At 37.2% G+C, this 20,806-nt stretch overlaps 1 protein-coding gene across 7 annotated transcripts in view; it reads left to right on the top strand.

The window, feature by feature from the left end:
* Positions 1–20,806, top strand: part of SESTD1 (SEC14 and spectrin domain containing 1) — a 157,604-nt gene that overhangs the window by 66,358 nt on the left and 70,440 nt on the right. For all 7 annotated transcript variants that reach the window (XR_006713004.1, XR_006713003.1, XM_045480377.1 and 4 more), the window contains 2 exons: positions 10,752–10,842; positions 15,709–15,822. Coding sequence is in view for 5 of the 7 variants with exons in the window: in XM_045480377.1 (XP_045336333.1) it covers positions 10,752–10,842; positions 15,709–15,822 (205 nt within the window). In the remaining 2 variants the exon portion in view is untranslated. The remainder of the gene's footprint in view (positions 1–10,751; positions 10,843–15,708; positions 15,823–20,806) is intronic.

The following is a 20,806-nucleotide window of genomic DNA, read 5'->3' as shown; positions in this document are numbered from 1 at the left end:
TTTTTTGTTGATGCGTCTTGCTGAAGGTTTATCAATTTGGTTTATCTTTTCAAAGAATCAGTTCTTAGTTTCATTGACTTTTTCTAATTTTTTTTTAAGTCTCTGTTTCATTTGTTTCCATTCTCATCTTTATCATTTCTTTCCTTCTAACTTTTTTTTTTTTTAAGTTTGTTTATTTAGAGAGAGAGCACACCCAGGAGCAGGGGAGGGTCAGAAAGACCAGGAGAGAGAGAATCCAAGCAGGCTGGGCGTGAAAGGAGCTCAGTCCCACAAACTGTGAGATCGTGACCAAAGCTGAAATCAACAGTTGGACACTTAACTGACTGAGCCACCCAGGCACCCCTGTTCTTTTTTTCTAATTCCTTTAGGTGCAATATTAGTTTGTTTATTTGAGATTTTTTATGTTTCTTGAGATAGGTTTATATCACTATAAACTTCCTTCTTAGAACTGCTTTTGCTATTTCCCAAAGATTTTGTACTGTTGTGTTTTCAGTTTTGTCTTTATGTATTTTTGTATTTTCTCTGATTTCTTCATTGACCCATTGGTTGTTTAGTAGCATGTTTAGCTTCCATGTGTTTGTGTTTTTTCTAGTTTGTTTTTTTTTTCCTTGTAATTGATTACTAGTTTCCTACTGTTGTGGTAGGATAAGATGCTTGGTTTGATTTCAGTCTTCGTATTCCTAAATTTATTGAGACTTGCTTTGTTACCTAAAATGTGATCTATCCTGGAAAATGTTCCACGTGCATTTGAAAAGAATGTGTATTCTGTTGTTTTTGGATGGAATGTACTGTATATATTTGTTAGGTCCAATGTGTCATGCAAAGCCATTGTTTTCTTGTTGATATTCTGTTTGTATCATCTATCCACTGATCTAAGTGGGGCGTTAAAGTCCTTTACTATTGTATCACTATCGGTTTCTCCCTTTATGTCTGTTAAAATTTGCTGTATATATTTAGGTGCTCTTGTGTTGGGTGTCTGATATTTATAGTTGTTACATTCTCTTGTCAGATGGATCCTTTTATCATTATGTAATGTCCTTGTTTGTCTCTCATTTTATTCATTTATCTATTTTTAATGTTTATTTACTTAGCAGGCAGGGGTGGGGCAGAGTGCGGGGGAGAGAGAATCCTAAGTAGGCTCAGGATTGTCAACGCAGAGCTGGACATGGAGCTCAAACCCATGAGCCGTGAGATCACGACCTGAGCCAAAATTAAGAGTTGGATGGTTGACTGACTGAGCCACCCACGTGCTCTGCTGCAGTCTTTCTCTTAAAGTCTATTTTGTCTGATAGAAGTATTGCTAACCCAGCTATTTTTTCCCCCTTCTTCTGCATGAAATATATTTTTTCATTCCTTCACTTTCAGTCTGTATGTGACTAGATCAGAAATGAGCCTCTTGTAAGGCAGCATTTTTTTTTTTTTTTTTTTTTTTTTTTTTATCTAGTCACCCTATATCTTTTGTTTGCAGCATTTAGTCTGGTTACAGTTAGAGTAATTATTGATGGGTATGTACTTATTGCCATTTGGTTAATTGTTTTCTGATTGTTTTTGTAATTCTTCCGTTAATTTTCTTCACTTGCTCTCTTGTGATTTGATGGTTTTCTTTATGTTATGCTTGGAATCCTTTCTCTGTTTTGCTGTGTATCTAATATTGGGTTTAGATTTGTGGTTACCATTGGGTTTATATGTAACATCCTGTATGTATAGCAGTCTGTGATAAGTTGATAATTGCTTAAGTTGGAACACATTCTAAAAGCACTAAATTTTTATTGCCCACCCCCACATGTTGTGTGTGTCATATTTTACATCTGTTTGTGTATCCCTTGGAATTTTTGTGGATATAATTTGTTTTACTATAATTTGTGTTTTAACTTCTGTACTGGCTTTATAAGTCATTAATCTGGGGCACCTGGCTCATTTGGTTGAACATTACGTTCAGCTGAGGTCATGATCTTGTGGTTCATGAGTTGGAGCCCTGCATCAGACTCTCTGCTATCAGCACAGAGCCACCTTCAATTCTCTGTCCCCCTCTCTCTGCCCCTCCCTTGCTTGTGCTATCGTCTCTCTCTCTGTCTCTATGTCTCTCTCTCTCAAAAATAAGTAAACATTAAAAAAATTTAAAAGATACAAGTCGTTAATCTACCTTTACTATATGCTTGCTTTTATTTGTGAACTTTTTTCTTTTCATAATTTTCTTCTAGTTATGGGCTATGGTTTTCACTTAAAGAATGCTCTTTAGCATTTCTTGTAAAACTGTTTTGGCGTGATGACCTCCTTTAACTTTTGTTTATCTGGGAAACCCTTTATTTTTCAATTCTTAATGATAATCTTGGTAGGTAGGGTATTCTTGGTTGTAGGTTTTTTTCCTTTCAGTACTTGGAATACATTATGCTACTCCTTTCTGGACTGTATAACTACTAGTATTCTGTAGGTTATGTATCCTATATGTTCAGAATTAAAAAAAAAAAAAATCTATGGACATTTTTCTTCAAAGAAAATCTTAGCCAGAAGCAGAATTTATAAAACAGATAGAAGTGGAGGTCCACAGCCATTTCTGCCCACTCTTATTTTCTCTTCTCAGACTTCACTCCCGCTGCAGGGCCCCCTCCCTCACTTTTAAGGAGACTTCTTGGAGCTTTTAGGACTCTGCAGAGCAATTAGAAGATAATTGGAATATCTTAGTTCATCGTTGATATGTTTTCTTAGACTTGAGAAGACTCAGTATAGTCTGAGAGTGTGACTGAGATGGCTTTCCTCTTTTTTTTTTTTTAAATGGGACTCACTCCCAAGAAATTTTGAGCCAGTGCCTTCCATTTTCCTCTTTAACGAATGTACTTTTACTAGATGGAGGTATAGTTGCATTGTCCTTAGAGTTATTTCAAAGCATGATGGTTGAGGGTTTTGAACATGCTTTATGCTCTTGATGAGTGTTTTTTTTTAATATAAGAAATTATCTCACTTATTCAACACCTATGTATTGAAAACTTATAATGTGCCATTTTAAAATGTAACTGCTAAGCTAGTATTTCCTTTCTTTGCCATGTAGTTTTTATTGTTCTGTCCTTTCTGTTCCCTTTTTATATGCTTAAGTTCACATCAAGGGATGGCTAAATTGTCAAGCTGGACTAGTATAATAACCCCATTCTCTTCCCACTTTGCAGGCAAAACCAAGATTGATTTCGCTAAAACAACAGTTGTATCATCCTTCTCAGTTTTCCATGACCTCTTTTTTTCTGCACAGTGAATTCAATTCAGTAGCCATTTATTTTGCTGATGCCAGTGCAGACATTGTACATGGTGCATTGCGAAGGCAGGAAAGACTTAGGTCTTTGTTCTCAAGGGCAGTCTTTCAGTCTTCTCTGCCACGACCTTGTATGATTAGACTCACCTTTTCAGTTAATATTTCTTGAGCACTTATTATGTAAGGCACTTAGTTTTAGTACTTTTACTAACTCAGTTTTCAAAATAATGGTAAAGTAGATAGTATTATTTCTATTTTATAGATGAAAAAATGAGGGCGGAGAAATTAAGAAACTTTCTCAACTTAACATAGTGCCTTTGCTCATATTCTTTATGCTCAGTGTCTGTCCTTCACATTAAATCTTATTAGCTCCTTTATGTAGATCCTTCCCAGATTCTGCTGTTATCCAGATTTATAGCACTCACTGTTTCTGACTCTTCAGGAATTTAACCATAATGTGTTTAATGATGATTCTTGATTTTTTATTTATTTTTACATTTATTATTTGTCTTGATTTTTTTTTAATTTCAAAAGCGTATATTGTTTCCTTAGTAACAAATAATATAATGTCTGTGACTATATAGTAGACACTAACTGAAATACTCCTTATTCTTTCATCTTTCTAAATGATTCTGAGCTCCTTGAGGGGAGAAACTGTATCTTATAATTTGTATTTTTCATAGCCCAGTGTAGTACCTTATTCTTAGTCGGTGGTCAGTGTGGCTTATGGATATGGGTTTCTACCTTCTATTTTATTTTACTGCTTCAGTTTCTCAGAGCTCTGTGTACTCAAATGTGGGCTGACTAAACCTAGTAACTGACCATTCTCAGAACATCTTATATTTTGTTGGAACATTCAAACATACTGAAGTTGCCAGCTCATTAGAAACTATTTTGATGGACAGAAGTTTGTCTAGGCTGGTATTTCTTTCCTTTGTAGGACTTTAAATTCAGAATGGACCTGACCTGAGGATTTGCTTGTGGATTATGATTGGGAAGCATATGTGAAAAGGATATCTTAGATTTCAGGAAATAATAGATACCGTTAAGTCATTTAATTCTTTTAACAAACTTATGGGATGAGTTCAGTCATCATTATCCCCATCTTATGTATGAGGGTTCTGAGACATAGAAAGAGTAGGCAATTTAGGTGTCTTGACCAAGAGCATGTGGTAAACCAAGGGGAATTTGAACCTGGCATTTTGACCACTAGTTTGTGTTCCTGATTACTGCTCTGCAGCCACCTCTGCTATCGTCACAGTGCCATATTTATTGGTAACTTTTAGTATTTATTCACATTGAACCTGGATCTATCACAGCTGATGATTGATATATGAAACAGCCTTGGTGAATATGGTCTTATAAAAGACATTTGAAAGACTTTTTAATTTGTTTTCACATTTCCTTTCAACAGTATATTCAGTATATACAGGCATATCCTGGAGATAATTGCGTGTTCAGCTCTAGATCACTGCAGTGAAGCCAATATGACAGGAAAGCCACATCTGCAGTTATTTCTTCAATCAAGTTTTGAAGCCTCGAAATCATCCATGAGAGTTGGAATTAACCTTCTTCCAAACTTCTGTTATTGTCAATATTTTGACCTCTTCCCATGAATCAAGAATGTTTTTAATGTCATCTAGAATGGCGAATCCTTTCCAGAAGGTTTTAAATTTACTTGCCCAGATCCATCAGAGGAATCACTGTCTCTGGCAGTTATAGATTTTTGAAATATTCAAATAATAAGACTTGAAAGTCAGAATTACTCCTTGGTCCGTGGGCTGCAGAGTGGATATTGTGTTAGCAGGCTATGAAAATAACATTAATCTCATTGTACACCTCCATCAGAGCTCTTGGGTGAACAGGTGCAGTGTTAATAAACAGTAATAGTTTAAAAGGTATCAGTTTTTCTGAGCATTAGGTTTCTACAGTGGGCTTAAGCCCATTCAGTATACCATGTTGTGAACAGATGTGTTTTCATCCAGGGTTTGTTATTTCATTTACACAATACAGGCAGAGTAGATCTGCATAATTCTTAGGGACCCTAGGCCTTTCAGAATGGTAAATGAGTATTGGCTTCAACGTAGTCATCAGCTGTGTCAGCCCTGACAAGACAGCCTGTCCTTTGACAGTCAGCTGTTAAGTTCTCCTCTCTAGCTGTGTAAGTCCTAGATGGCATCTCCTAAAGATGCTGTTCTAATAGAAGACTGTTCTGTCTACATTGAAAATCTGCTGTAGAGTAAACCACCTTCATTAATGATCCTAGCTAGATCTTCTGGAGAACTTGCTGCAGGTTCTATATCAGCACTTGCTGCTTTACCTTGCAATTTTACATTCTAAAGGTGGCTTCCTTTCTTAAACCTCACAGATCAAACTCTGCTAATTTCAGACTTTTGTCCTACAGCTTCCTCACCTCTCTCAGCCTCCATAGTACTGTCTGGATTGGGCTTTGGTTTAAGGGAATGTCGTGGCTGGTTTAATCAGAAGATTAATCAGACCACTGAAACTTTCTCCAAAGAATGTTTTGCTTTCTTATAGTTCATTTGTTCACAGGAGTAGCACTTCTAATTTCCTCCAGTAAATTTTTCCTTTACATTCACAACTTGGCTGACTGGTGAAAGAGACCTAGCTTTTCGCCTTCGTTGGTTTTCTTCATGCCTTTCTCACCAAGCTTAATCATTTTTAGCTTTTGATTCAAAGAACAAAATCATTTGAACACTTAGAGGCTACTGAGCAGTTGTTAATTGGCCTAATCTCAATATTACTGTGTCTCAGCAACTAGGGAGGCCCGAGGAGAGAGGGAGACAGAGGAACAACTGTTGGTAGAGAGTCAGAACACACCCAACATGTATTCAGTTCTCTATCTTATAGGGATGTGGTTTGTGGCACCCCAAAACAACTATGGTAGGAACATTAAAGATCACAGATCACCGTAACAAATATATATAATTTGGAGTTTGAAATATTGCGAGAATTGGGGTGCCTGGGTGGCTCAGTCAGTTAAGTGTCCGACTCTTGATCTTGGCTCAGGTCATGATCTCATGGTTCATGAGATTGAGCCCCACACTGGGCTCAACACTGGCAGTGCAGAGCCTGCTTTGGATTCATTCATTCATTCATTCATTCTCTCTCTCTCTCTCTCTCTCTCTCTCTCTGCCCCTCCCCTGCTTACAATCTTTGTCTCAAAAATAAGTAAATATAAAAAAAAATACTGCGAGAATTACTAAAGTAGGACACAGAGACATTAAGTGAGCAAGTGGTGCCTATAGAGTTGCTGGACCAGGGTTGCCACACAAACCTTCAGTTTGTAAAAAATGCAGGTTCTGTGAAGTGCAGTAAAGCAGAGTACAATAAAATGAGGTATACCTGTATTTAAAATCATTATTTTCTAGCTTAAAGTTTAGGAACTTGTTGATCATCCCAATATAGAATCATGGTACATCGTCAGGATTGGAAAGTTACCTTAAGAATCATCTCCCCACTCTTAAATCTTCTTTATAGAAATGCTGCCAAGTACTTGTCCAGATTAATCTTGATCAGATTACTTTGATTCTGTAGTGATTCAATATCTATAGAAGTCACCTTTCCATTTTCTTTAGTTTTATTTTATTTTTTTCATTCAAACTTGGGTCTTAAGTCAATTCTTCAAAATTGTAGAAAAACTCATTTATGTTACAGAATAAACACCAGAACGCAGAGCTTTAATGAGTTGCCAAAAAATTATACAGCTGTTAATACCACAAGTCTCTAGTCACTCAGTAAATATGTGAGACCCTGCAATGAACTCCTCATTGTTCTAGGTGCTGAGGAAATGGGTGAAGAGAGGAGACCCAGTCCCTCCCCTTATGGGCCTTATAGCTAATGACCAAATGAATATTACCAATAAGCACACAGTTTGTTGGATGTTTATGAATGCTATGAAGACAAAACATGAAAAGAGTTAAGGATGGTGTGTGTGTGGTACTATTTCACAAAATGTTAAGATAATATTTTACCAGAGCTGATGGAAGTGAGGGGCAAGTAGCACAGATATCTGATGGAAGAGCATTTAGGAAAGAGCATTTATGAAAGAGCAGTTAGTGCAGATGCCCTGAGGTGAAAGCAGGCTTGTGGAATCAGCAAGGAGGTAATTTGGTAGGAGCAGTTTGAGAGAGGGACAGAGTTCTAGAACAGTGGTCAGAGAGGCTAGAAACAGATCATAGAGAGGATCTTGTAAACCATGGTAAGGGCCTCCGTTCTGAAGGAGAAGGAAAGCCACCGTTGCTTTCTGACTGGGGAGTGATACAATGTACACCCTCTAATATTTTTAAAGGGTATCTGTATTTAAAGCACTGTGCTGAAGCTGCCAGGATATCAGTCGGATAATATCCTTGCTTTCTGGAAGCATGTTATCTAAGGATACATTGTAAATAAGAAGTTATAATAAAAGCATAAGTGAAATTAGTTGCTATTATTTAAGTATAAACAGAGCTCTATAAGTGGAAGAGTTTTAATTAAATTAGTGAAGAGCTACAGTGTACTGAACCCCAGAAATCCCCAGTCTGTTTCTAGTCAAAGTGAGTGAGCTTCTTAAGGAGCCTCTCCTCTTTTAATAGTTGTTTTAATGTAGCTACTTCACCCTTGAAAGGCTCAAATGGGGGAGGACCAACGAGGCAGTCTTAATAGATTGTTTTTATTGTTCTTTAGATGTAATTATAAACATATTAAAAGTATAGAAATTTATTAATATTAGCACTGCAGCTACTCTAACATACCCTTTATAGAGGACAGAACATGCTTCTAAACTTAAGATATTAGAAAAGAGTTGAAACTATCTCTCCACTTGTAGGAATGTAAAAACAAAACAAAAACCCACAGTCCATTCCCATAGTTGAGAGATCACTGGTCTTGCAATTTTCAAATAGTATCCTTCAATTGTATTTTCATTATCTTAGTAAAATGTGAGAAAATTATGATTAAGGGTGTTTTTTTAACTACCCCAAAAGATAAATTTAGAGCATTTTTACGCCCTTAAGATTACTGCAGATGGTATTTTCAAGCTTCCTTACTTTCTTTGTCTTAACATACAGATTTAGAGTGTGCTTTGAAATATAAATGTATTATTCACATAAAACTTCTTTAACAAAATGGTTGTGTAACCTGTATCTCGAGATGCAAATGCCAATTGAAAAGAAAGTACCAAATTACGGGGATGGCACCCTGATCTTATCTCTAGTACCAGTGAGGGGAGGCCTTCCACTGAACAGCTCTGTGTGTCTTATGTCCTGCTCCTGCAAATTTCTACAGTGCATTGGCAGAGACCCTCAGTTGGTTTTACTTCTCTGAAGACTACTCAACAGCCAGCTACCTGACCTAGGTTGACCTCTTTTGGTCTTTTATCCTACCTAAGTTAAAGTGATCTTCCTAGATGTCTTATTGCTGGGAAACTCCAGGAATTTCTTCCTTACCTGATCCTTCAACTAGCATTTAGGTATCAGATTTGCTTCCCCAAGCAAGTCTTTATATGCTCTTGCTAATCCAAAGTGATCATTGTATTATCTCACATTTTTTCTCCCAAAGAATACCTAATGAATCCTTTGTTTTAAAATGCAAAATCCAGGGGCGCCTGGGTGGCGCAGTCGGTTAAGCGTCCGACTTCAGCCAGGTCACGATCTCACGGTCCGTGAGTTCGAGCCCCGCGTCAGGCTCTGGGCTGATGGCTCAGAGCCTGGAGCCTGTTTCCGATTCTGTGTCTCCCTCTCTCTCTGCCCCTCCCCCGTTCATGCTCTGTCTCTCTCTGTCCCAAAAATAAATAAATGTTGAAAAAAAAAAAATAAAAAATAAAATGCAAAATCCAAAAACAGAGTACTTAACCATTGTTTTAATTGAGATACAATTCACATACCTTAAACATCACCTTTTTAACTGTACAGTTTAGTGGTTTTCAGTATATTGACAAGGTTGTGTATCCATCATGCACTCTTATTATTTGCCCCCTCCCCCCCAAAATGTTGTACCCATTAGAATTCACTCCCCAGTCTCTTCTCCTCCTAGCCCTTGGCAGCTCTTAATCTGCTTTCTGTCTCTGTGGATTTGTTTATTCTGGAAGTTTCATGTAAATGGAATCATACAATATGTGGGCTTTTGTGTCTGGCTTCTTTCACTTAGCATAATGTTTTCAAGGTTAATCTATGTTGTAGTATGTACCAGTACTTCGTTCCTTTTTGCATTGAACAATATTGCATTGTATAGATCACCACATTTTGTTTTCCTGTTCATCATTGATGGACATTTGAGTTGTTTCTGCTTTTGGCTGTTAGGAATTATGCTGCTGTGAACTTTTGTGTGCAGATTTTTTGTATGGACATTTTTTCAATTTGCCTCATCTTTTGAGTAGTTCTCTGTTTCCTTTGGAAACTCAGCTTCTATCCCTGCCTACAGGGGATCTTAGAAACCTTTAATAATACCATCCCCATTCTTAAAACTTTATTGTTTCTCAGTGGAATTAGACCTCACTTTTCCAAGAACCATCTTGAGGCTAATGTGAATAGTTGGAGGAAGTAAGGCAGGATTGGTAAAATCCCCTGGATTGTTGGATTTATTTTTTAGGAAAGGGTTGCTAATTACCTTTCCTATAATGTATGTAACTGATAGAACTTTGAGTGTGGAGAGGTTTCACTACCAAATCCTTGCCCTGCTAAGTAAAACTAAATGTCTTCTATTGTATTGGAGGGAGGACAGTTGAGATCCTTGCACTGAATTGATTTTATAAGTAGATAATAATAAAGCATCTATGTAGTTTGGTCTGTAGGATGGAGTTTTTCAACACAGTTGTTGCATTTTACTAGGGTAGGCTTTTGGGAAGTGTTTAATACTTGAATAATTGAATATAATATATAGCAGTAACACATTCCAATACTCAAGATATTTATTTTGTTGGTCAAATATCTGAGAATGCAGAGGTGGGTGGTATGTTCATACATGGAGTATTCAGGCTTTGAATTACTATGTAGACCAAATTCTACCTCATCTCATTAAATTTCCTAAAAAGAACACCAGGGAATCCATTTCTATTGGTTAGTCATAGCTTATGCTATTTTCTACCTGTTTTAACCTTATACTTCTGGCAGGAAGGAGAGGTAAGAAGTCTGTAAGCACTTGGCAGCCACTAGTTATCTACTTCACTGTGATCCCATTTTACAGATGAAGAAATTGAAAGGCTTTTGAGATTATTTGAATGTTGCTTTGATTTCTTCCTTTTTTTAGGCCATTGACATTCTGTACTTTCAGAGTAATTTTCTTGCCAGATTAGTTTGTAGATTGTCAACATTTCCTGAAATGAAAAAAGTAAATTGTTTGAGAAAACTGAAAGGATACTCTTAAACATTTTATTAATGACAGTGTAAGCCAGATCAAGTGAGATTAATGCTGCTCCATATATGATTAAGCTATAAACTTTATTTAGGATTATAAAGAACAAAATATGAAGGCCGTTTTAATGTTTTGTAATTTTTTGTTGTTGTTGTTTCAGTGAAAAGTGTAAGGCTAGAGGATTTACCGTGATTGTGGATGGCAGAAAATCACAGTGGAATGTGGTGAAAACAGTAGTCTTAATGCTACAGGTAATTTTATTTTTGTCTATCAGGAAATGGTTTTATTTTATAGCAACAGATAAAGTGATAATGGAAATGCATTTCATGTATTGGACTGTGCCCAGACTTCTCGGCAGTGACTGAGTTCTGAAATGGACACTACTGGATTTTAAAAATTCAATTCTTAGAGGTATGACTTTGATTAGTAAAATAAATTTCAGACCTAAAGGTTTGTAAATGATCAAAAATAGTATGTCATGTTTAATAAATTTAATAAGTAGGCCAGTGAGTCTAAAAGTGTGATGTTGTTGGACTTAACTGGGAGCTTTTGCAGGCTGTGGTATCTGCATCATCCCCTGTCTACTCCATTCTGATCCTGTAGGTAGAGAGCACGATTTGGGTAAGTCTGTTCTGAAAAAGCTTCTCATGTGGTTCTGAGCAGTCTTTTCCCTTTTGTTCCTTTTCCTCCAAAAAGCACCAGGACTCATGATGGTGGTGTTATTTATTTCTAAGCCAGAAGAAATGTACTTGACAGTTGTGTCCTTGGGGATTTTAGCAGCCCGCAAACCAGCATTTAATAAACAGCTGCAGTTACAAAGTCCGTGGTCTCAGCCTAGTCTGTGTTTTTCTGTGTTCCTCACAGAACGTTTTCATGATCCTTCGCATGTTCTAGGGACCTAGTAACTATTTGTTGCTTTATTATAAGGATATTGAAGATGTTGTGATCTGAAATAGAAAAATAAAACATTTGAGTGATTGAAAGGCAGATTGCTTACACATATCTGGGTTTCTGTAGAAGGGCTTCAAGAGAATGTAGAAGTTAAGTGAGTTAAATAAAAGAGATGATCTAATTTAGATGAAAGAAAGTGAAAAGGGCATTCCTGGCAGGGACACTGACTTAGTGATAGCTCAGAAATGAAGCAAATATGGGGCGCCTGGGTGGCGCAGTCGGTTAAGCGTCCGACTTCAGCCAGGTCACGATCTCGCGGTCCGTGAGTTCGAGCCCCGCGTCGGGCTCTGGGCTGATGGCTCAGAGCCTGGAGCCTGTTTCCGATTCTGTGTCTCCCTCTCTCTCTGCCCCTCCCCCGTTCATGCTCTGTCTCTCTCTGTCCCAAAAATAAATAAAAACGTTGAAAAAAAAAAAAAAAAAAAAAAAAAGAAATGAAGCAAATATAATGAAGAGAGTTGATGGCAGGTCGGTTTGGGGAAAATAGAAGTTGGCAGTTACATAGGATAGTGAAATTCAGTTAAGTAAATATTAATGATATTGGAAGAAAGATCAAGAATTTTAAATGGATTGGGAAATAATTAGTAGCTGCTTTGGGGTTCTGTGGAAAGGAAGATAATGTAAAATTTCAAATGATAACTAAGGAGAATGATCCTTTTTTTTTTTTTTTTTTGTTAATGTTTATTTATTTATTGTGAGAGAGAGAGAGAGAAAGCACGCAGACAGAGACAGGGAGGGGCAGAAAGAGGGAAAGAGGATCCCAAACAGGCTCTGTGCTGTCAGCACAGAGCCGACATGGGGCTCAATCCCATGAACTGTGAGATCATGACCTGAGCTGAAATCAAGAGTCAGATGCTCAGCTGACTGAGCCACCCAGGTGCCCCATGGAGAATGATTCTTAGTATTTTATTTTTTATTTGGGACTATTAGGAAAAAGGGATTTGAGGGATGAGGATACTTTTAGTGCTTAATATGATTAAGCATATGGTTAATATGGTTAAGACTGTACTAAGCTTCGTATATAAATTATGTCGTTTAATTTTATCCTCAGAACCTTGGGAGGCAGGTTTTGTTATCCCCAAAGGTCAACTGAGGCTCAAAGATTTTGAGTAACTTAGCCAGGTTCATACAGTGAACATGGGAAAGAACCACGGTTAGAACTTAACATGGTCCAACCCCTAAGTCTTGTTTTTATCCTTTACAAAGTGTATATTTACCAGTGGGATGTATTGGAGGAGGTTCCCAAATAAGGTACCCATTACCTTGTATTCAAACGTGTGGCCTAAACCTTCATCATTAGGATTACTCCTTCGAGTTGGAAAGGATATAGCCTCTAGAGGATCAGTTTTTAAGGGAGCACAGGTTGATATCCCATAACTTTTTCTGTCAGATATGTTCTGAGTACTTTTATATCCCACCCGTGAAGATGAATTCTTCTCAGTAAAAGTTGTTAAAATAACTATTAGGTGAGAAATCCATTAATTATGACCTTGTGTTGTTCTTCCTTTCATCCTGTCATTCACCTGTGTCACAGATGACCTGTTTGGGGCTTGCTGTTTGAACTGGACTTTGATCATTGGCAGTTTTGAAGAACAGTCAATGGATGATTTAATCCCCTCTTGGGATTTCTTTTCCGATAGGTATTTTAACAACTTTTGGATTTATTAGTAGTTAACATTTTCAGAAGTTGCAATGGCCTTTTGTTTACTCCTAGTCAAGCAGTTTCTACATACAAAATCATTCATTGCTTTAATTTCAAAAGGTACGAGTACCAGTTGTTTGGGATCCCAGAGCTTAGTGTTGGCTTTGTAACTAATATTCTCGAAAATGAGTTTGGTTTCTCTTGTTTCTCGCAACTTTAATATTCAGTGATTTTGAAATAATAGTCTTCCAAAAGTCAATATATAAATAAACCTCAGTCTACCCTAAGTTTCCCAGCCTCGCTGATAACTTTGATACTGTTGAATTTACTTAACTAATTCATAGCCTGGTAATTGCAGGGGGCACTAGATTTGTGACATGCCCAATAACATGTTTAAATGGAAAGATTTCTATTTTCTCCTTAATAATAATTAATTATAACCATAATTTATTATTGTTACTCAGTTTTGCCATTTATGGTCTTGAATGGTATTTGACCCCTAGAATTCATAAATAAAGTTTTGTTGGAACTCAACTATGCCCATTCATTTATATGGTTTATGGCTGCTTTCATACTATAATGACAGGATTGAAGTAGTTGCAACAGAGACTATATTGCCTGCAAAGCCTAAAATGTTTACTGTCTGCACCTTGAGAGAGAATTTACTGACTCCTGGTCTAGAACATTTGAAATGGTGTGATAGAACTTTAGAGTCAGATCTGGTTTCTCTGTAAGCTCCATCACTGAACAACTCTGTCATATTGGACAAGTTACTTTAGTTCTTTGAAACTCTGTTTATTCTTCTGTGAAATTCAAGTAGATCTCATTCTCTCAATTTTATTTAATGTGAATTCATTTATTTAAAGTTATTTATGGAGTGTCTTCTATATACCAGGCACTATCCAAGGCTGGAGATATAGGACTGACATGATAGTAAGATATTAGATATCTTACATAAAGTAGTACATTACTACAGATAGTAAGTAATTAGGCAAATTACTAAGTAATGTAACATCAGATAGTGATAAATGCTATGAAGAAAAATATAGTGGTAAAAGGAGACCGAGTCATATGGTGCTACTTTAGATAGGGTTGTCAGGGAAGGTCTGTCTGAAAAGGGAATATTTGAGTAGAATCTTAAATAGAGGGAGCATTCTTCTGTGTACGGGGCAAAACACATTCCTGACTGAGGAAACATCAAGGGCATAAGCTTGAGGCAGGAACAGCAGGAAACTTAATGTGGCTGTGGTAGGGGAGTGATCTATGGGGAGAGGGGTATGAGGTGAGGTCTGAGGGTCATTGGGGCCCTGAGCTTGGAGGGCTTTCTAGGCCTTGGTAGGAGTTTGAATTTCACTCTGAGCATGAGAAAATATGAAGAAGGGAGGCCTGTTAAGAGGATATTTTAAAAGGCTGACTAGTTTGGGAATGTTAGCAATGCAGGTGGTAGAAATGGATAGATTTAAGATGCATTATTTATTGAGAGAGAGAGAGCACTCGTGCATGCGTATGAGCAGGGGAGGGGCAGAAAGAGAGGAGACACAGAATCCGAAACAGGCTCCAGGTTCCGAGCTGTTAGCATAGAGCCTGACATGGGGCTCGAACTCATGAACCGAGAGATCATGACCTGACCCAAAGTTTAACGCTCAACTGACTGAGCTACCCAGGCGCCCTCAGATCTATTTTAAAGATAGACTGTATGGGTTTGCTGATAAAATATACATGGAATATTTATTGACTCAGTAAATGTTAATTTCCATTCTTTTTAAGGTAATATGAATAACCATATCTAGTAAATGTGAAATTGTATTTGTCAAAGATTAGCCTATCCTCTTCTTTAAGTTAATAATCAAGTAGAATCCTGGCTCTTTTGTATAATTGCCAGCAAAAAATTTATTTTGTGAAAAAATTGATTTTACATCATTTAAAGAAATTCTCCAAGATGATTTTATTATGCCCCAAAATTTTTTTGAACACAAAAACAAAATTTGATAGTTATTTAATTTAAATTATATTGTAGTTTAATCTGAACATTACCTATTACAAAGATTCAGTAAAACACAAAAGTAATTTCATATGTACGGTGTTTATTTATTTATTTTTAAAGTTTGTTTATTTTGAGAGAGAGATTGTGGGGGAGTGACAGAGAATGGGGGAGAGAGAGAGAATCCCAAGCAGGCTCTGCACTGTCAAGAGTAGAGCCTGATGCTGAGCTTGAACTCATGAACCATGAGCTTATGACCTGAGCCAAAGTTGGACACTTAACAGACTGAGCCATCTAGGCATCCCCACATGTACTGTTTTTATTACATTGTTTATTTGAACTCTTTTCTGAATCAGCTTGTCTTTCCAAGTATTTCTTTATTGCCATGTATGTTTTGAAGTTTGCAATATTTCTTTATTATTTTAATTCTTTTCCAAAGGTCTCTTAATTATTCAGCCTAACCATGAACATTTAGTAATTTATGGTGTTAATAAATTATTCATTTTACATGTCTAATTTATAATTATTATTTTTTGTATTTTATAGAATGTTGTTCCAGCTGAGGTGTCCCTTGTTTGTGTAGTGAAGCCCGATGAATTCTGGGATAAGAAAGTAACACATTTTTGTTTTTGGAAAGAAAAGGATAGACTTGGCTTTGAGGTAAATATACTCTGTATAAAAAAGCAGAAGTGTGTTGTATCTTTAAAAATAGCATTTTGCTGATATTATTTTGTTTGCTTGTCATTGGATACTAAGCTGTGCTCAAGCAGTTCTCACACAGTGCCTAAGCAATGATTAGTGTATAACTGACATTCACATACTTGTTGAATAGATTATGATTCCTTGTCAAAGACCACAAATTTTTTCTTGTTTTCATTTGTATCACTCTTTGTATTTTTTAGCGTTTTTTTCCTAGTTTTAACATATTTTTAAAATTATTATTTTTAAGTTTATATCCAAGTTAGTTAGCATACAGTGCAATAATGATTTTAGAGATAGAATCCAGTGATTCATCCCCTACATATAACACCCTCTGCTCATCCCAGCAAGTGTCCTCCTTAACCCTTGCCCATTTAGCCCATCCCCCCCACCCACAACCCCTCCAGCAACAAACCCCTCAGTTCTCTGTATTTAAGAGTCTCTTAAATACAGGGTGAGAGAGGCTCCCTCCCTGTTTTTATATTATTTTTGTTTCCCTTCCCTTATATTTATCTGTTTTGTATCTTAAATTCCACATATGAGTGAAGTCATACGATGTTTGTCTTTCTCTGACTGCTTTTGCTTAGCATAATACACTCTAGTTCCATCCACGTTGTTGCAGATGGCAAGATTTCATTCTTTTTGATTGCTGAGCAATACTCCATTGTATATATATACCACACCTTCTTTATCCATTCATCTGTTGATGGACATTTGGGTTCTCTCCATACTTTGGCCGTTGTCGATAGTGCTCAAACCCATGAAATACGAGATCATGACCTGAGCCGAAGTCAGATGCCTGATTGAGCACCCAGGTGCCCCTAGGTCTTGCTTCATATCCATTCTGATAATCTGTTATTTTAGTATTTCATAAAACCAGGTGGTTTAAAATCTATCTTGCTAGGTTTTGTGTATTTTTTGGTTCTTTTTCTATTTTTTGGATTATTTTTTATGATAACATTTTATCCGTATTGTAGTTTATATCTCTTATTTAGATTTTTTTTGTGTGTGTACACCCTAGGTTTACAGTCTACATCTTTTTTTTTTTTTTTAATGTTTATTTCTTTTTGAGAGAGAGAGCGAGCATGAGCAGGGGAGGGGCAGAGAGAAGGAGACACAGAATTGGAAGCAGGCTCCAGGCTCTGAGCTGTCAGCACACAGCAGGGCTCGGACTCATGAACCACAAGATCATGACCTGAGTTGAAGTCTGACACTTAACGGACTGGGCCACTCAAGTGCCCCTATAATATACATCTTTAATTAATGGACTATTACTTGCAAATAATATACCACTTAACATATAGTGGAAATTACCTAAAACACTGTATATCCAATATTTTCTCCCCTTGTTTTCATACATTTTACTTCTATTCTGTAAACACACAATAGATGGCTACTATTTTTGCCATAGATAGTCTCTTTACATCAGTTTAAAATAAAAAAAGAATTTCATCTTTATGCCGTTTCTGGTGTTCTTCTTTTCTTTTTGGAGATTCATCTTTTTGTCTAATATAGTCCTCTGTCTAAAAGGCTTCCTTTAATGTATCTTTCAGTGCAGGTCTGTTATCATTGAATTTTTTCAGCCTTTTTTTTTCCCTGAAAAAACCAAACAAACAAAAACCATTATTTCTAATATGGTTCTGAAAGGTATTTTCAGTGGTTATAGAATTTTGTCTCATTGTTTCTTTCAGGACATTATCATACCAGTGACTTATTTCCATAGCTTCTGTGGAGAGTTCTGTTATTTGTATCCTTGGTCCCCTGTGTGCCATATATTTTTTCCCCCATTGGCCACCTTCAAGATTTTTCATTTAGTTTTTGTTTTTTCTGCAGTTTTATTATGTAATGCCTTGATGTATTTTATTTAGTATTTATTCTCTTTGGTGTTCCCTGAACTTCTTGCATCTCTGGTTTGATGTCTGCCATCAGTTTTGGAAAATTCTTACTTTCTTTTCAGATATTTTATCTGCTCCATTTTCTTTTTCTACTTCTTCTAGAATTCTAATTGCATGTATATTAGACCATTTGAAAATTTCTGGGTTGGTGTTCTCTTTTATTTTTCCATGTTTTTTTTTTCCCCCTTGGGTATTTCCTGTTGATCCATTGTCATTTTTTAAAAAAAAATTTTTTTTAATGTTTTTATTTTATTTTTGAGAGAGAGAGAGAGAGAGAGCATGAGCAGGGGAGGGGCAGAGAGAGATGGAGACATAGAATATGAAGCAGGCTCCAGGCTCTGAGCTGTCAGCACAGAACCCAACGTGGGGCTTGAACTCACAAACTGAGATCATGACCTGAGCTAAAGAGAGCCACTTAACCAGCTGAGCCATCCAGGCACCCATCTGTTGATAACATTTTCAGGTTTACTGTTTGTTTCTTTGGCTTTGTTGAGTTTATTGATGAGTCATTCATTGTAAACTCAACTTCATCTGTGTTACCATGTGTTTTGTTTGTAGTATTTCTTTTTGATTCTTCGTTATAGTTTCTTTTTGCTGAAATCCCCCATCTATTCTTGCCTGTTTTCTTGTAGTTTTTCCATGAGAACCTTTAGCATGTATTATAGTTACTTTAAATTCCTTACCTGATAGTTCCAGTATCTGGGTCTGTCTTACTCTAGTTACGTCATTTGCTTTGATTCCTGATTGCCTTTTGCATGCCTTGTTATTTTTTGTGGCATGTTGGACATGTTGTTTAGGATAGTAAAGACTGAAGTAAATAGTATTTGTGCCTGTTCATGGGCCCATCTTGGTTTTCGCTAGGTTTTTAGTGGGGCAGGAGAGTTAGCTGCGCCAGGAGTTGAGTTGGCTTTGGCTTTTGTTGTTGCTTTTATTTTCCTTAGTGCACCACAGGCTTCAAATTCCTCTTGAGCTACCTTGTGTTGAAGATGGTGCTAGCTTGCCAGAGACTGTTTTTTTCAGTGTTTATTTCACCCTCAGCTATAGGTCTTTCCTTTGTACCTTGCCTTAGAAAAGATCTCTCTCTGCATTATAGATGCAACCAAATATATAGTCAACCAAAGACTGCTGTTCCTTGCTACTCAGTGTTTGTCTGAGGGGCATTTTCTGTTATTCTGGTTCAGTCTCAGTCTTAGGCAGGCTTTGTGACACTGAGTCTAGGAAGTAGAGCCCTCTTTCCCAGCTTTAGAAGGGCTGTGATAGTGTGGGCTCATCATATATTCTTGCCTCCACCAGAAGATTTTTCTTTTCCTTTCCTCCAGCTACAGTGGGGCTGTATTTGTGCTCCAAGGTCATCTGGGTTCTGTTCCCTTTCCCTCAGCATGCAAAGGTTTTTGTTCTCTAGAGGAGATAGAGTTGAAGAATCTGGGCTGTCTCATCTTCATGCCTTTTCAGTGGTGGCTGCTGTTCACATCTCCCAGGTCTGTATCTGAGAGAGGCTGTTTGAAGTTTCTTACCTTTTTTTTTTTTTTTTTTTTTTTTTTTTTTTGAGAGAGAGTGCATGCACATACAAGTGGGAGAGAGGGTCAGATGGGGGGAGGGGCGAGGGAGAGAGGGAGAGAGAGAGAGAATATCTTAAGTAGGGTCCACGTTCAACACAGAGCCTGGCGTGGGGCTTGATCTCACAACCATGAGATCATGACTTGAGTGAGATGCATTAAGAGTAAGATGCTTAACCAACTGAGCCACCTAGGTGCCCCTGAAGTTTCTTATCTTAACTATCCTTATCTTTCTCATGATTCCCAGGAGGTCTGTGTAGAAGAGCCTGCAAGTGAGATTGAATTCTTCGTGTGTCTGTACTTTCCAGAGGTTTTGTATTTTCACATTGGGTCACATTTGGCCCTTAGCGATCTGTTAAAAATGGTAGCTTAATCCTTACCTGGCTTGTATCATTTCTGGCATTTTCCTCAGGAAAGCAAGTGTTCTAGTCCCATCTTTTCTTGAAAGTGCTAACCTATTCCTGTTTTTCAGGTTAATTGGTTTTCCTGGTAACTCTTGTGTGTTGAAGAAAAGTTGTCATTTTGCAGATTAACTTGCATTATTTTGGTGGTGGTGGTGCTGGTGGTGGTGTTCTGAGGGTTGGAGTATTGTTCATCTCAGCTTTCTACATCCTATGCAGATGGAGTCGAACCCCCCCCCCCACCCCCATTTTATCTTGCGTACTTTTGTCATCGGTTGACTTGACTGTGAATGTGGACTTAGTGGAAAGATGTGCCGGCACTGTAGGGGAAGGCTGCCTTCTAACACCGTTAGAAAAGGTGTTACCCTGATAGTTGAATGAGAAACTTCATCTGAGGGAGGAGAAATAAAAGTGTAGTGAGGGAAGAGAGTAAAGGTTGCCTGAATGTTGCCATGATGAGTGAGTACTTCTGACAGGCAGGGAGGTTTGCTGTTCATGCCAGTTGTGCAGGAAATGTTGCTCTGAGAGAAAGTGAGCAGAGGCCAGTGGTTTAGAAACTAAAGCTGCGAACACGGAATAGGAGAGAAGATCCCTTTTGTGAAGAGTCTGTCACATCCTGCTTAAGCATAGGCATCTGCTCAGAAATGCTGTGCCTAGTTGAGTCTCATGCTATATGAGTTCATAGTGACTAAACACATTGCATCTTGGAAATAAAGTAGAAAACAGAGTTCCTCTCTGCTTAGATCTGGTGTCATAGATTGATGTTTAAAACCCAACTATGAAAGTTTTTATATCACTATATTGTTTTCTTTCAGTCATTGAAGAGATTTAGCTAGGATATTTTCCTGAGTAAATAAGCACTAGGCACTTATTAAAAAGCCTAATATCTTAATGAGATGAGAGTAATTTCAAATGCTGGGTAATGTACTGCCAAGCACATTCAACTTTAAGCGGCAGTTCAACACAGCCATTATATGATACTTAGAGCTATATATAATTAAATTCAACATAGATTCTCGTTTAATCAAAAATTACTTTCCTTGATGTTATTTGGATCATTTGGGCTGTTGTAATTAAGGTTGTGTTTTTGGAT

The sequence above is a fragment of the Leopardus geoffroyi genome, chromosome C1 (assembly GCF_018350155.1).
Source record: "Leopardus geoffroyi isolate Oge1 chromosome C1, O.geoffroyi_Oge1_pat1.0, whole genome shotgun sequence".
In the NCBI taxonomy this organism is placed as follows: Eukaryota; Metazoa; Chordata; class Mammalia; order Carnivora; family Felidae; genus Leopardus; species Leopardus geoffroyi.
Note: the sequence above shows the minus strand (reverse complement) of the source record. Positions and strands in the feature narration are given on the sequence as shown.